This window comes from Athene noctua, chromosome 1, assembly GCF_965140245.1.
Source record: "Athene noctua chromosome 1, bAthNoc1.hap1.1, whole genome shotgun sequence".
Lineage (NCBI taxonomy): Eukaryota > Metazoa > Chordata > Aves > Strigiformes > Strigidae > Athene > Athene noctua.
In genome coordinates, this window is record NC_134037.1 from 181312461 (window position 1) to 181330030 (window position 17570).

Consider the following 17570-nt stretch of genomic DNA (forward strand, 5'->3'; position numbering starts at 1 on the left):
AAAAAACTATAATAAAGATCTATTATTTCTGATAGGAATCCAGTCTTATGGGGTCTGTGATAAGAAATTTGACTTTTGCTATGTAGAAAGGTTAAGCTGAAAACAAATGTTACATGAAGACCACATTGTTAGGCTGAAAAGCCTAAAAAAAGATTTTCAAACTGGGTAGGAAGAACAACTAAGCTCATGCTTTGTAGGAAAAGGTTGAGAGCTATTTTAAAAAAAATTACATAGAGAGCAATAATTTTGAAGGTAGCAGATAAATCAAGGAACAACTAATCCTCTTTAGTTTTGCTAGGGAAATCATTACTAGAAATATTGGTGAGGCTACCTGGAGTGAAAAGTGTGTTACCCAAATGTAAGACGCTCAGAGAGCAACATAGAATTAATAAATTCAGAAAATCTGAAGCCCAGGCATGGCAGGACATGCCAGCATACAAGAGTCTGGGGAAAACTGGCAATTATTAGACAGACACAAAAGAAATACAGTGACCTATGTGGGAAATACAATGTAAAGCTGAAGTGCTAAGGCTTGGACAACTGGCCCAAGCCAGAGTTGACCTACAGATGAATCCTGTATATTTTATCACTGGAAACCATTATGCTAGTAGGTGTTGTACTAAGTTATAACAACTCACGCTGATGTAAAAAGTGCTAGAGCATTGAATTACTGAAGCCTGAACAACAGGCCCCAAGCTGAAGCTGCTAATTTAGTATGTAATCATTAACAAAGTGAAAGATGCGGCCTAGAATATAATCAGTAGTGAGGATGAAATGCTGAGAATGTATCCAGCTTTCCTTTCTCAGCCTTGTTCAAGGCTGAGAACCCATGTACTTGGCCTTGTTAGAAACTCCTTTGGTCTCCTTCCCGAGCCCTGGCCAGGCTTTGGGTGGAATCCAACAGGAGAATGAAACCAGAAATTTTCCACTCAAAACAAAGGTGCCAGCTATTCTGGCTTGCTGATTTTGGGGTATATAATGCTGGACCAGCTCACAGTGACTTTGGAAGCCTCACCTATGGGTGAACGCCCCGCGTAGGATTTCCCACTTGCTGGGACAGGCTCCCCAAACCCTCGCTGTAACCGGGGCTGCCCAGCCACTGCGGGGCTGGGTGATGGTAACGTGTGCAAGTGGTGATGGATCTTTCTTAGTCACTGTTTTTTTCTCTCATGCAGTAATGATTTGATGCATTACCCTGTATTTTCCTATTTGTTGCTTTAGGTGCATTATTCTACATTTTCTTACAGCATGTTTTACTCTGTTACATTATTTGGTCGGCACTAGTAAAATACACCTACTCCTTTCACTCTGGTGTCCGAGTTTAATTGGTATACTTAATCAGCAAAACAAAAGCTAATGTAGAGAGAACAATATCTAAAATATATTACACCTCCTCTTTTTCATTTTAGACACACACGTACATATACATGCACAAATACCCAAGGAGAGAACCGTCTGATGGAAGATTAGCTGACCTTATGGTCTAATAAGGAAACTTCACTTGAATAGCTGCATAATTTGCCACTGCTCCTCTGCAAAGGATGGGGCAAGAACTTGCAAAACTTGCAAGAAAGGTAATTTTTTTTTTGCAAGAGCCACTGAAAGGTTATAGGAAATACTTATATAATCTATTGGTAGGATTGGAAAATTATTGAGCAAGAGCAAGTGATTTTCAGAAGACTTGAGTATCCACTTGTTGGTGTAAATATTTGCAAACACAAGAATGTCCCCCAAATTTTGCATGGGAGGTCCCATGACAGTGGCAGGATCATGAGCCTTTCAGTTAGGACAGAGTATTTATGCAGTATAAGCAGGCATGCTGCACATGAAACAAAATACATGGGACCAGACAAATACATCTTAATTCATCTAACTAGGTATGTAATGGTGGAAAAGAGTGTTAGGACCTTGTACATCTTCCAGGCAGAAGATTCCAAGGGCTCTAAAAGAGCATTCTGTGAGGCACAGGTTCTCTCTATCTCACCAGCCTGCAGTGGCATCACACTTGATAAGACTTGATATAATTTCCATTGCCTGCCATGCTCAGCACAGAAAGAAGCCTACAAGATGAAAATTCTGCAGATGGGATAAATGAGAAGGCTTAGTGTCTGGTTCTACACTGTGCTTTGCAAAACCTGAAGACCATGAGTGTGGTAAAACCCTTTGTTTTTTCCATAAATATCTGCTGTACAGCTCTTTCCTGTCAATTTAACAGAAACAAATCCTATTAGAAAAGTGAGCCCCCCACGGAAGTGAACGAGAAAGCTGTCGTAGACAACAGATAGATTAATTTCTCAAGAAGTTTGTGCTAGGGAGTGTCATGCCTGCTACACGCAGGTATCTCTAAGACTTCACATCCTGAAGAGGAAACACACCACTTGCTTTCCTAGAATGTCATGCAAGATCTCGCATTTGTGCAACTCAGATAATCTCTAATGAACAGGGTTTGTGATCTCCATTCTTAATTAGTTATCGCTTTAACAGATGAAGATTACAGAACACCTGAAGACAAGTCTCTACCACCAGCAAGCTTGGGAAGGCTTAACAGAAAAATGAATGAGTCAGTTACAGGCAGAGCACTTCTACATGACTAGCAGAAAGAGTTATCTCAGAAAACTACATGGAGAACCACTTGAAGACGGTGAGGTGAGACATGAAAAAAAAGGTGTTATATCTCCTAGGACTCTTGTCATGATATTACTGAGCAATTAAAACCTTGACACCGTGGCAAAATAACTTGCACTTATGCAAGTGGATTATAAATATGTGTGTACAAATGCAGTATCTGTATGAGAAATGACATACACAAGTTAGAAATTAAATTATCTGAAGAGCTATGCTATCTCTCAGAGAGAAGTTACAGGCTCAGTGCAGAAATTCATAGGATTCTGGACTTCTGTCTTTTCATGTCCTTTGCCAACCACAGCAGCCTTTTCTGACCTTTCCGATTTGTTTCTCTGGGAGCTAAAAACACTCTGACACACTCAGTATGTCAGATACATTCAACAAGCCACTGGAAAACTGAGCTTTCCTATAGTAAGTCCTCCTTGACATTGATCCTGTTGTAGTAAAGAAGTGTTCTGTGGGAAAAGCCAGGGCTGTGCCAGTTCTAAGATGCTACTGAGAGAGTCCAGTCACAGAGAGTGGAAGGGGGCAAATTTTTAGTGACCTGTGACTGGGCTTGGCATGGTGTTTTCAGATGCTCCCAACTTGAAATGGATCATTGTAGGGACTCTGGAAAGACTCAGTAACAAGTGCTCAGAATATGTGCAGTTTCAAGGTGTTTATCGCTTCCAGTGTAATGTTCCCTAGCCTCTTTCTTATGTTGTAGCAAAGAAAATCTCCTTCTCCACCTATCCATCTACTCCCAGTTGGCCAATTGCTTCTTTTGTGCAGGACAGATTAGTGTTATTACAAAAATTAAAAAGTAAAAATAATAATAATAATAAAAAAAGTAAGACAATCAGGCTGCAAGAGAAATACCCAAGTACAGATATCCATATTTACAGTAAATCGCTTCTTGCTGTAGCAGTGGATCAAGTGAAATAAACATTAAATCAAACTAAATGTGTAAGAATCAGGCTCTGACTGATGACTTTGCTGTAAGCCATGGCTGTTAACTTGAATAACTAAACAATGTTGTTTTCCCTCTAGAAAAAAAGATAAACAAATGGCTTCAACATCACTTTTTAAAAAGTACTATAAAACCTGGATTTTACTGGAATCCATGAAGTTTTACAGACCTTGAGACAGCATGACGTTTCAACAGTCTAGTTAATACAATTTGGTTTTGCACAATGTCATTTGGACAACATCATTACAGAATGCTTCACAATTAATTACATTCAAATAGCGGCTTCTATCCCCTGTGGAGAACAGGACTAATTGGGTCAGATGTAAATATGCATTTCATGGATCCTACTGAACACTTGCCCATCTCACCAATTTACCATGTAATTTGATACAACTGGTGTACTATGCTCTGGAGATGTGCAGGGCGAGCACAATTGCCAGTCAGGGTAGAAATACATGGATACAGCAGTGCTGGTATTCTCAGTCTGCATTATGCTTGGCTCTAACTGCCTGACCCTTTAATTCTCTTGCAGAAATACTAATTTATATTTATTCATGCTGAAATACTCTGGTGTTGAAAATGAGGCTTGGGACAGACCTCAGTACTGATGAGAAGTGTCATGACAGACCCCTGGCAACATGGGATCAGAAACTGTTCTCTTCCCAGATGTCTTCACCCCTCCATTGGAAAGAGGATCTGACCATCACTGCAGCAAGAAACCCTGAGAGCAGGGTCTTATTGGGTCCTGAGTCTGGTCAGGGGAAGAGTAAAGCTAAGCTAGCAACAGGGAAAGAACAAAGGAGAAAACTTGGGGGCAAAGTTGTTTCCTTGACCCCTTGTGCAGTTTAAGCTTAAATCTTGGGACAGCTATGGCTTTTCACTATCTTTCTGCAGTCTTGAGTAGGGGCAGTTTAGGTTTGAAATGGTCCTCCTGAAATCCTCTTTCTCAATCTTTTTATCATGAAACACGTTTGACATTTTTTTTCACTGTCTTTTTTTCCATGAAATGAGGTGGGTCAGAACACATGCAGCAAAAGAATCACCATTTTCTAAAATAATGTGGAAAACAAAAGCTTGTGTGTGTGGTAGATGGCTCTTGAAAAGCTACTTCTTTCTGCTTTAAAGCATCAAAAATAAGAACACCATTTTTTGTCTCTTTCCAGCTTCCTCTGCCCTATTTTCAGTTTGCACTATCCCCTAAGTATAATAAAAAATGAGACATTTGCACCCAGCTGGAGAGTACCTTTCATGAGCTGCAAAACTGCAGAGTTCATTTCTGGTGTGTTTCCTGCTGTTCATGAGTAACTACCAGGACAAACTCACTCGAGTGAAGTGCAAACTTCAGTCCCCAAGGCTTGTCAGTTCAGAGCTGATCCTTTCAGCCACTGCACACTGGGTAGGTACAAGAGAGGACTCAGAGTTTCTAAACCAAAGTAACACTACCGAGCAAACAAAAAAAAACTTTATCAAGTACTCCTTCTGGCTTTACCAGTCCTACCTGTCCCAGGTGGTGCAACATACAGTCACGTCATCATCCTAGATCTGAAATATTGTAATATTACTGTTCTGTAGCCCCTTACAATGCTTATATCCTGTTCATAGATTATATAAGGAGTAATTTGCTAAAGTATTAGCAAGTGGCCAACATGAGTCATTATACTGTGTCATGTCCTACTTGGTGCTTTGGTGCCATGCCTGGTCCCTACAATTTGATTATCTGTCCCCTGCAACCATGGAGTACTCTGCATTGCACTGCTCTGGTAATTTCAGCAAATATAAAGATTCACCATTATGCAGCCTTACCAACTCCCCATCAGTCCTCCAATTCTCTGATTTCCACCACCTCTAGACTAGGCATCTTTTTCCCCATCCTCAATTTTTGTGGGGTTTTGTTTTGGGTTTTTTTTTTTCAGAAGTTGAAATTTGTTCTCCTAATTTTGTTCACCTGGTTTTGCCCCTACTTTGGTACTTGGATTCCATTACTTTAGCTTGTTCACTTGTACTCTATCAGCTTTAATTAACTCTTAGATATTTGGGACTTGACATTTGGAAGTCTTTTCAGGAACTGGTATTACATGTTCTGTATATTATTCTGCCTTTGATTACAGAATGTTTAATGTGCCAAAATTTGTATTTGGTTTTCAGAATTGTCTCCCTTGGAATGTAACTATCCTTTTTCTCTTCTATTTCTTGGCTTGGAGTTTTCACTTAATTTTCACTTGGATTTTTCAATCCACCTCATACAGCCTATCACTTTATTGTGACTGAGGCTGTAAAATATGAAACACAAATACCTGTTTTGAGTTTTTTTTACATTCCCTCCTCCAATAAGGGAGGGAAAATCTTCCATTTCACTTTTCATGACACTTGTATACAGGCCCTTATAAAAAAGAATTTATCTCTTCCACTGTTTCTTTGTCTGTGTTTTCTTTTCACTGGAAAATCTGCATTTCCAATAAGCTTAGACTGTCTACCTGCACAGACTGTTCGTACTGGATTTTTTTTATCCATTGCTTGGATACCACCCCCATGGCTAAACTGCTTCTTTTCCTACAGGTTACTCTTTCTTTGGGGACTCCTGCCTCTCTTTAGACTTGTGCCTAGAGCTAGACCAAGGATTCATATCAAGATGTTTTTCTAGTTTGAGATGATTCTTTTGTTCATATGTTTTAACTCACTGTAGTAAGGCCATTTAATACACAATAAAGGTACTTTGACTGATGTTGAGTAGGGCCATTCCTATTCTATTCATGCTCACAATAAAAAGACAGACAAGGACATTCAGATGAAGTCACAAGGTGATATGGCCACGTGTTGAAATGTATTATGTCTATTATTTAACTGGTTCTCTGTAGTCATATGCAGGACTATAACTTCAAGCTAAATGATCATTTTAGAGTATTTAACTTCTACTGGATTTTTTCTGCACAGTTACATTAAAGAGCTAATACAATCAACCTGGAGAAATAAAAGTAATCACAATATCTTGAAGGTGTTTATCTACAGCAGAAGCTAAATGCTCTTTAATCTATTAAGTAAGCAAGATACGAGAGAGAAAGTCATTCAGACTCAGATTCCTATTTTTCACAATGAAATTTGTGTGCTTGAGCTCATTTGGTGTGTACCAAAAATAGCTCAGCAAAAAGGGCTTTCCTTGAGCACTTCCATTATTCACATGATGCGGCACCTTACATAACACGAAGCATGCACGTCATGCCGCTGAGTGTGGTGCACATGGGTGCTAGTGGGCAAAAATTTCCACTGGGGACAGTAGTACCAAGTGTTTTAAAGGCAAAGTCAGGCTGAAGTCACTGCTGTTTTTCAATGGGTAAATCTAGAAAACCTTGGAAAATTGTTTGGGGGGTCTGATGGAAGTATTTCAGAGATAGCCTCTGAAAATCAGTGTTAATGCATACGTCTTATTTTTAAAGATGGAAATACTATATTATCTTGACAGTCTCAGTGACTTTGGGCACTTGGGGTACCTGCCTTGCCACCAGCAGCTCCATCCAGACACCAACAGTTGTCTGAAGCTGCCATCTTTGCTTAGTGGAATTATCCTTTGCTGCTGTAATCACTTAGTCTCAGTCCGAGCTCTTTCTACTGAAGACACCATTTGTGCCTCCCTTTGCTAATCTGCATGCATGTGAACCCCCTTGGCTGCAGCATTGTTATTTGTATTGCTCTGTGTTCCCTGCACATGGGATTAAAGTCTGTCAAAGCCTCCAGCTGCACGGTTTTTCATTTAAGCTATAAAGTATTGCTTTTAACACTAACAGTCCCAAACTTAACCTCTATTCTTGGTCACAGTGATAACCATCACACATACAGTTTAGGACATCATCTTTGAGATGATGGTATGAATACTAGTATACTGTGACTCATTTTGACTACGGATCATATAACATAATAATTACTGTTTTCAAAAGGGATGATTGAACCTGTGTAAACAGAGTTGTTCTGATTCCCTGGAAACCCATCATTTTGAAAAATAAGCAAATCTTGTTTGATTATTACAAAACATATTTTAAAAATAAGTTATTTTCTTTCAGGTGATCTAGCACTATGCAAATTCAGATTTTAATATATTGAAACTACTACATCCTCAGTACCATCAGAGTCATGGCTTCTGCAGCCTGTATGAAAAAAGTAGTATTATGATATACAGTAAATAGGCAACTGTTTCTCTCAGCCGTGAAGTATTGCTGCTGATGGGTGTATTTAACTGTGAGCAGGAAGACTACACAAATCTTTTGGACAAGCATTGAATGCTTCTTCCAACAGAAACTGCATGGGGAAGGCAGACAGGTTGAAGTACTGATTACCTGAGAATATAGGGATTTATTCTGTATTGAAGATGGCAACAGGTTCTGATAGTGCAATCTTTTCTAATGCAATGGCAGGTCAATGGTTCAGCTGTAAATACAATTTCCAGACAATCAACAATACAAACCAGGCTTTCCTAGAGAAGAATTAACCAGTCTGGTCTTTGGCTTAAGAGATCTGATGGTCTCTTAAGGTGTCTTGTGCTTTCATGCAGTGCTTTGAGGGTTGCAGCACCAAGAACAAGACCCAGCAGAAGCAATAACTAAAGCAGTGACAAAGGCTTACAAATCCAAGAACAGTATTCTTATTTTGTAGATTTAGCTGCTAAATCCAGGAATCCTGGTCAGACATGATTTAGTGCCTATTTTTTATGTCCCCAGATTAGCACTGAGAGATGCGGTATAAATATTCAATCGCCCCTCTTCTACACTGTCTCCTCTTGACTATGACTTCTAGATTTACATTCACCATAAACCCTTGGTTCAATGAGCAATACCTCAGCAAGTCAAGTTACCTGCTTGTGAGGCTTCCTGTGGCACCACAGGCTATGTTGCTATGTACTCCTCTGCACATAAATGTCCTGCTCTTGAGCAGAAAAGTACTGAGCTGCAGCTATGATAGCATTGCTCCAGAAACCTCAGTCTTGGTATGTTTCCTCTGTTCACCTTTCAAGTGCACATCACTTCTGTGGTGGAAGTTCTCCAGGGGAAATCAACACCAGCGCAGCTCGCTCTTAGGCCTCTGCAGGAAGAGTACTGCAGTGACATGGCCCCTCTGTGTACTGCCCTGCCTATATATATAATACACAATATTAAAAGTAGAAGAGAGGTTTCTACAAGCTTTCCTGAGAGAGAGGATAACCAGGCCTTACGAGAACCTTAGCTAAGACTACTAGGACTTTCTGACTGCTAAGACATGCAACACTGACTACTGACTTGGACTGGTTTTGTAGTTGTATGGCATCAGTTTTCCAGTGGCAGCATAGTCATATCTTCTAGAAAGACACTGAGTTTTTTCTTTTTATGCTCAGTTTTGTATACATGTAAATACGATTATTTCTACAGTAGAAATTATCCAGAAGGGAAGGCTCACTTCTACTCAAGCAGTAAATCTAGTTTGAGATTGTAGCTCTGAAAGTGAATAATTTATTGCATTGCGAACACTCTATTCTAATTTTGCTGTGTAATGTTAACTATCGTTTTTGCTTTGATTTTCAAAGCTACTAATTCCCTTTACAGTATACAAAATCCGCTGAAATTATCTGCATCTTATAATCACATAACTTTGCAGAACTTGATCAAAGTCAGAGGCCCATTACACCTCAAAAGCTGTTCAAGTAATGTTTTTGTTCTAGGAAATCAAGTCCTGAAAGATTTAAATATTAGTCCCATTTTATCTGAATGAATACATTTAATTTCTCAGTCACCAGTACCAAGCAGTGAGCTGCACACTAATCTTATTTCTCTCTCCATCACTGATTTTATTACCTCCCAACTCACCCCTGATTTTACTGTGTAAAACATTTCAGACCAATGGCTCTTCTCCAAGCCAATAAAAAGAAACCAATGCCATACATTTTTTTTCATTCCCAGCTATTCATACTCCACTAAGCAGGACTCAGGACATCACAAGGAGGAAAACTTCAAGTCGATGGTTCAGGAATAAATACCATACCAATAAAAATGCATTTCATTACACATACTAAATTTTGTTGGAATATGCTCATCTGAAAGATAATACAATGTAGGATTTTCTGTCTCAAGTCATTTTCTCTGCTCTTGTTCCCGCCATTAACCCTATATTTATTCAGGACCAGGCTACCCAATATATATGCATTTTCCTTGGGAAGTTTGGAAACGGGGGTGGCACAAGCCAACCATGGAAAAAAGCAAGCATAAGGATGGGCCACAAGAATGTACAACATGAAACTGCTGTTCATGCTGTGGACAGTACTGTGTATTTTGTGGGGACATTTAGCAAAGAGAATACAAGAGCATACTAGTGATGACATCAAAATCATCCATTTTGCTGATTTATGACATCATTGCACATACTAAAACTCTCCCTTGTTTCTCTTTCTCACTACAGTTTTACCCTCAAACTTGAACTGCCGATCTGATTCACTGTCCCGTAAGCTGATGACTCTTTGCTCCGCAAGCCATTCATGCGCAGCACGGACTCGATGCTTTCATTCCCAACAGTCATAGTCTGTGCCTGTCCCCAGAGTGTCAGCATAGATAGCAGCAGCAAGAATGAGAATAGCACAGTGGTAACACGACACACATACACAACATGCAAAGAAAAGAATGGCTCAGTTAGAGACGACCATCATGCAAAACAACATGAATCACTTTCAAGGCAAAATAAACTGAGAAAATTTTGAGAGACAAACTCAAGTAAAGAAATGCAGAAAACATACCCCAAAGAGATGGCCTTAGTAACATTATTGCCTATTTTAAAATTCATGCAACCAGATTTATAGGAAAAGTGAGAGCAAGCCTGTGCAAATGGATAGGTGTCTCTTACTTCAGCAGAATATTTCCTTGTGTTTAATTAGGGCATTACCCATTTTGCAAAGAATCCATCTACCAACTGGCTTAGAATAAACACAGGTCTTCTGGTGATTTGGTTTTAAATAACTTTCTTGTAATATTCACCAGAATAATCATTCCCACAGCAGATGAATTACCACTTCCATGGACCAAAACCTCCTGATTTTTGAGTGATGTCACTGGATACTGTTACTTACTAATGGTAGCTTCTTGCCTAATTGTTCATCTCTAAAGAAGACATTGTATCCAAAACGGAAATTAGAGACTCCATACAGCAGCTTCTGCTGCTGCCAGGCTGGTTTTGGAAACAAAGGCTTCTAGTAGCAGTGCATCTGGCATGCATACCTGAAGACAGGCAAACATTTTTGCTCTCTCCTGTAATCTACCAGGAATCTCGATTCACCTGACAATAATATTAAACCAGACAACAGCACTGGATTACTTCCCGGAGCACCCATCAAATATTACCTCAGCTACAGAACACTTATTAGACAGACCTGTCAAAACACAAATGCCCTGTGCCACTGTTGTCATCCCTTTTGTAAAGGAAACGATTATTTACGGCTTGAAGCACTTGTGCAGCTCAAGCAAATGTTTATTTCACCTAGCAATTGCATATGCACAGTGTAAACCTAAATGTTTCTACTGATACTGAAAACCAGTGACATAGATACAGGAAGAATGAAGACTTTATAGTTGTGGGAATGATCATAACTGGACTAAAATTCAATTTAATGTCTAATGTCTTTCCATTTACCAAAGAAAACAATTAGGAAATGTGGACAGACTTCCTGAAAATATTTCTAGACCGACATCTAGGTGAAAACCAAGCTTCTCTACTATATTTCAGTCATTGGTATAAAATGTGATAATGATACTCACAAATAGGCCCTTTGTCAAAAATTTGAAGTTTGTACCAGTAACAAACTGTGAAGTAGTAGAATCTAGAGAGAAAATTCTTCTAATCCTTCTCTTTTTTAAAGTGGCCATGTTTCCTCATTTCAGTTGGGAAAAACACCGGCTTCTGGTGGTTTAAAAGTCAGGGCAGAACTGCTGATTGCTCTATAATGGGTTACCCTAAGGAATCTCCGATTTTGGCATAACTAGCTAGGGTAGCAGTAGAAAAGACAGGGCTCAGGCATGTGCTGATGTCAGCACATCTGGGCGATGTCAAGGAAATAATATCAGTCCTCTATCTATGTCATTGCTTCCAACAGTTCCTTATCCACTGGTGGGTGCCCATAGTAGTACAACATTTGTGAAGGTACAGCTGCCCCAGCATTTGTAAGAAGGGAATAAAATTCTTGGAATCAGTGACCAAACAATTGACATTTACTGATAACTTCATAAACTGCAAATAAACCAAGAGGCCAGTTGTCAGTTCTTTATCAAGGAGTAAATCACTCAGAAGGAAACTTTAGAATGAGAGTCTCCTGCGAGGGCAAGAAGAACTGAAGTGAGAAATCAACTGCACATCAGCATGCTGTCAGGGCAGAATCAGTCACCCCAAGTAAAGAGCGGCTGTACCTTGTTTTGTCTTCTTTGCCTTCTTCGAAGCCTCAGAAACTCCTTGTGCTGCCGTGAAACAAAGTTGACTGCTGCATATTCCAGTAACGCAGCAAAGACAAAGAGAAGGCACACGGCCATCCAGATGTCGATAGCTTTTACATAGGAGACCTAGAAAAAAATAGGGCACAGCATGTTATATTTCAAACTTCTTCATAAGCTGAAAATATTGACCTGAAAAAATAAGAACATTTCCACTCAGCAGAATTCCAGTTGTTCAGTGAGGTGGGGGGTTTCTTGGTTTGTGTTTTGCTTTACTGATTTATAGGTTATAAGAAATACTTAATCCAGCTCTTAATGGAAATGCACGTTCACAAAGGACACAGAAATTATGAACTACTGCCTTTAGGTAAAGAATCGAGTTTAGTCTAACAAAATACAGGTGCTCTTATAGTCACAATCACAGTTTATCAGAAAGAATATGAATACAGGGCATGATACAATACCTATTGAAAAACAACTCTTATAGTTATCACCTCTTTCATCTTTTATGAACCAATTACCATATTGATTGATTAGCTATGTTTGGTATCCGTAACCTCAAAGTAAACTCAGGGTAATGTATCCTATAGATTGAAATGACTTTACTAATTGAATATTTGATCCTAGTTGCTTGATCTTTATCCAACAACTCTATAAGAAAAATAAATCTTCACAGATATTATCTACTACAAATACCCAAATACCAGATGTGTCCATTATAGTAAAAACCGATCCTGATTTGAATTGACTGATCCACAGTAAAATCAGATATATTACAGCACTGCAATGTCACAAGACTTTTATCTTAGTACCCACACTGGGCCAAACAGTATCCAATTAATGAGACACACACCATGCATATCAAAGGTACATTGTCCTCCATAGCTGTAGTTGGCCTCTGCCTTTCTTTGTAGTCTTGCAGGTTTTAAGCAAAGATCGTGTGATTAGGCAACAGCAAGTTGTCTGTTTTATTTATCAGGTATTACATCCAGGATGGAATTAAAATCATCTGACTTTTAATGTCTACAACTTACATGTGATCTAGTTGCCAACTACTTTGATATAAATAAACCAAGGAATGAAGAAGAACAGGCATTTTTAGGATGCAATGCATTTGATCTGTTTTAGCTGTCTTCTCTAGAGTGAGATTAATAACACCCAAATAGTGCTTCTTCATCTTCATGTCTATAAAGAGGGGCTTAGAACCACTTTCTAAGCATAGACACACGGGGTTTCACTCAGTTGTCTAAATAAAAGCATTGCATAGTGCTGCATCAGGTATGTAGCCTCCATACAGGAGGCTCATCCAGAAAAGCACAGATTTCCAGTATCATACTAACCAGTCCTCTGGAGATGTCTCAGATACCCAAGGTCACCTCAGATGGCACCCACCACCATACAACTGAATCAAGATAAGCAAAATGGATCGTACCTAAACCCTGAAAAATTGTAATCAAAGATATTTAACATCTGAATAATATCCTGAAGGCCAAACGTTTCAATGCAGTCAAAACACACGGTGGTCTGAAAAGAGAGCAGAAAAGGATGTGTTGTGCATCTGTACTGGGTCTGGCTGAACTGGAATTGTTTTTCCCCTATAGCAGCCCTCACTCACGGTGCTGTGTTTTATGTTGGGAGCTGTCAGGGTGTTGGTAGCACCCTGGTATTGTGGCTACTGCTGAGCAGTGCTTACACAGCACCAAGGCTCTTTCTGACATTTCCCCCCCAAGTGGGACGGGGTGGGCAAGATCTTGGGAGGGGACACAGCCAGGACAGCTGACCCAAACCGACCAAAGGGATATTCCATACCATGTGACGTCTGCTCAGTATAAAGCTGGGAGAAAGGACGAAGGGGGTGGGGTCACCCTTGGTTCTCTGAGGCAACGACTACGCGTATTGGAGCCCTGCTCCTGAGAAGGGCCGACATCGCCTGTCCATGGGAAGTAGAGAATAAATCTGCTCTTGCTTCCGCTCGCAGATTTTTGCTGCGCTTTGCTTATATTAAAACTGCTTTTGTTTCACCCTCTTTACCCTGTTGAGAAAACAAAGGGAAAGGGGCGGGGGGGAAGTGATAGAGCGACTTGGTGGATACCTGGCATTTAGCCACAGTCAAACCATCACAGTCTATTCTGGCGCCCAATGTGGGGCACGACAACGGCAGTTTTATATTAAATGTGCTGTAGCTATAGTAGTTATTAAGCAACAAGATCTTGTGCTGGTCACGGGCTTGTTTATTGCGCTGCTTATCTTTATTTTGTTAAGCTCAGGAACATGCTGCAAGGAATCGGGAACATCATGAGTGGTTTTATTTTGCAGGCTCCCGAGGTACTTAGTCATCCTTATGTTAGTTCATTGATACTCTTTATTAATGCTGTTCGCCTGTTGTGGGTTGTGTGGAGCTCGATATGCTTTTGGTGTAAGAGAACGCAAATTTTGAGTGAATCGGTGCCAAAATGTGCTCTGAGGCGGCCTGTTCCTGGGTGTCAGGGAGAGTGAAAGGGGTTGGGCAGATTCCTAGGACGGTTATCACCTCCTGTAGCCTGGGATCTCACTCCTGAACAGGCAAGCAACCCCACAAAATTGACACATCACCTGATAGAGGGGTGTCTTGCCTATCCCAATGAGAATCAGCAACTTCTAGCACTTTACTGGGGCCTGGCCTGTGCTTACCGAGCTGCAGTTCAGCACTCTCAAAGGACTGTGGTTGACATGGGAACCCAAACAATAACAACAGCAACAGAGATTGCCCCAGTAGTAAAAAAGAAACAATGGACAAGGAGAACAACAGGCCCATACCCTCGATTAATAAGGGAGGAGAAAGAAGAGGAAGAAGCTGGTCCTTCAGCAAAGGTATCAGAAGAGGGAATAACAGAACTGAAACAGGAGGCAGAAACTACCCGGTCCCTGACATCATCAGAACTGTGAGATCTGCGGAAAGACTATTGCCGCCAGCCAGGTGAGCAGATCGCTGCCTGGCTGCTGCGATGCTGGGATAATGGGGCAGATGCTCAACAGCTGGAAGGTAAGGAAGCCAAACAGCTGGGTTCCCTTGCTAGAAATCGAGGAATTGAAAGGGGAATTGGAAAAGAGACAGCAATTTGCAGTCTGTGGAGACGACTCCTTTCAAGTGTTAAAGCAAGGTATCCTTTTAAGGAAGATCTTATGGACCACACCCCAGTGAAGTGGACTACTGCAGATGAAGGTGTCCAGTGCCTGAGAGAATTAGCAGTGATGGAAGTCATCTATGGTGATCCAGATAATGATGAAGCCCCTAAAAATCCAGAGGATGTCCCATGCACACGGGCCATGTGGAGGAAGGTGATTAAAGGTGCGCCATCCTCGTATTCTGCCGGCTTGGCCGCGATGTACTACCCAGAAATGGATGCAGGAGAAGGACTAAGATGTACGCCAACTGTGGAGGCAGTCTCTTCCTGGCTTCAGAACTTTGAAGAGTCTTGGTACCTCCTCATCTCTACGGGCGAGTGCCCTGGATGTTAGGAGCTCCCCAAGAAATCATTTCTCTTCTGTCCCAGTCAGGGGGAAAGGGAAGCCAAGGTGCATGACATGTGGCAAACTCTGGTTCTTCCTGCGCTACCAGGGGGAGGACATGAGGAAGTGGGATGGTCAACCCACCTTTAAGTTGGAAGCACGTGTACATGAATTGCGAGGAAAGACCCCTGCCAAGAAAAAGACATCCAAGAAGGTTGTTAATGTAGCTGGTGTAAAACCACAAGAAAGTAACCAGCGAATCTCCCAGATACAGAAAGACTGAGATCACCTCCCTTGACCCTGAAGAAGGAACCTCTGGCCTGGCACGGCAAGAGTCAGACAGTGAATACTCCAACCAAGAACGGGAATAGAGGGCCCCTGCCTCCAGCCAGGAGGAGGAAAGGGATGATTGGGTGTATTGGACAGTGTGGATTCGATGGCCTGGCACATCAAATCCACAGAAGTACCAGGCTTTAATTGACACCAGGGCACAATGTACACTAATGCCATCAAGTTACAGAGGGGAAGAACCTATATGGATCTCAGGAGTGACAGGGGGCTGTCAAGAACTACCAGTATTGGAGGCCGAGGTTAGCTTGACGGGGGACAAGTGGGAAAAACATCCCATTGTAACTGGCCCAGAAGCCCCTTGCATCTTGGGCATTGACTATCTCAAGAGGGGATACTTCAAAGACCCAAAAGGATAACGATGGGCTTTTGGTGTGGTCAGTGTGAATACAGAAAAGGTAAAGCAGTTGTCTAATCTGCCTGGCCTCTCAGAAGATCCTTTTGTTGTGGGACTGTTGCAAGTTGAAGAACAACAGGTGCCAATTGCTATGAGGACCGTGCACCAACGGCAGTATCGTACAAACTGAGACTCTCTGGCTCCCATCCAAGAATTGATTCGTCAACTGGAGAACCAAGGTGTCATCAGTAAGACACATTCACCTTTTAATAGCCCAATATGGCCGGTGCGAAAGTCTGATGGAGGGTGGAGGTTAACAGTAGACTATCGTGGCCTGAATGAAGTGACGCCACCACTGAGTGCTGCTGTACCAGATATGTTAGAGCTCCAATATGAACTGGAGTCAAAGGCAGCCAAGTGGTAAGCCACAATCGATATTGCCAATGCATTCTTTTCAATTCCCTTGGCAGAAGAGTGCAGGCCACAGTTTGCTTTCACGTGGAGGGGTGTCCAGTATACCTGGAATCGACTGCCCCAGGGCTGGAAGCACAGCCCCACTATTTGTCATGGACTAATTCAAACTGCACTGGAAAAGGGTGATGCCCCTGAACATCTACAATACATTGATGACATCATTGTGTGGGGCAATGAGGCAGAAGAAGTGTTCAAGAAAGGACAAAGAGTAATTGAGATTCTTCTGGGAGCTGGGTTTGCCATAAAGAAAAGCAAGGTCAAGGGACCAGCACGAGAAATTCAGTTCTTGGGAATAAAATGGCAAGATGGACGCCATCATGTGCCATTGGATGTTGTCAACAAGATAGCAACTATGTCTCCACCGACCAACAAGAAGGAAACACAAGCTTTCCTAGGACTTGTGGGATTTTGGAGGATGCATTTTCCAGGTTACAGTTAGCTTGTGAGCCCTCTCTATCAAGTGACCCTAAAGAAGAACAATTTTCAGTGGGGTCCTGAGCAGCAACAAGCCTTTGAGCACATCAAACAAGAGATAGCTCGGGCGGTAGCTCTTGGGCCTGTTCGGACAGGACCAGCTGGGCAAAATATACTTTACACATCAACTGGGGAGCACGGACTCACATGGAGCCTCTGGCAGAAGATACCAGGTGAAACTCGAGGTTGACCATTAGGATTTTGGAGCCGGGGATATCGAGGATCAGAAGCCCACTACACTCCAACTGAAAAGGAGATACTGGCAGCATATGAGGGGATTCGAGCTGCTTCAGAAGTTGTTGGTACAGAAGCACAGCTCCTCTTGGCACCACGGTTGCCTGTATTAAATTGGATGTTCAAAGGAAACATCCCTTCCACACACCATGCAACCAGTGCTACCTGGAGTAAATGGGTCGCGTTAATCATGCAACGGACTCGACTGGGGAAA

At 41.4% G+C, this 17570-nt stretch overlaps 1 protein-coding gene across 5 annotated transcripts in view; it reads right to left on the reverse strand.

Moving 5' to 3' along the window:
- The window catches only part of GLRA2 (glycine receptor alpha 2), a 139127-nt gene that overhangs the window by 18828 nt on the left and 102729 nt on the right, over nucleotides 1-17570 (reverse strand). For 3 of the 5 annotated variants that reach the window (XM_074906923.1, XM_074906913.1, XM_074906950.1), the window contains exons 8-9: nucleotides 11980-12129; nucleotides 9995-10114 (exon numbers count right to left, since the gene is read on the reverse strand). In XM_074906923.1, coding sequence (XP_074763024.1) covers nucleotides 9995-10114; nucleotides 11980-12129 — 270 coding nt within the window. The remainder of the gene's footprint in view (nucleotides 1-9994; nucleotides 10115-11979; nucleotides 12130-17570) is intronic. The other 2 variants (XM_074906941.1, XM_074906932.1) reach the window with 1 other exon arrangement.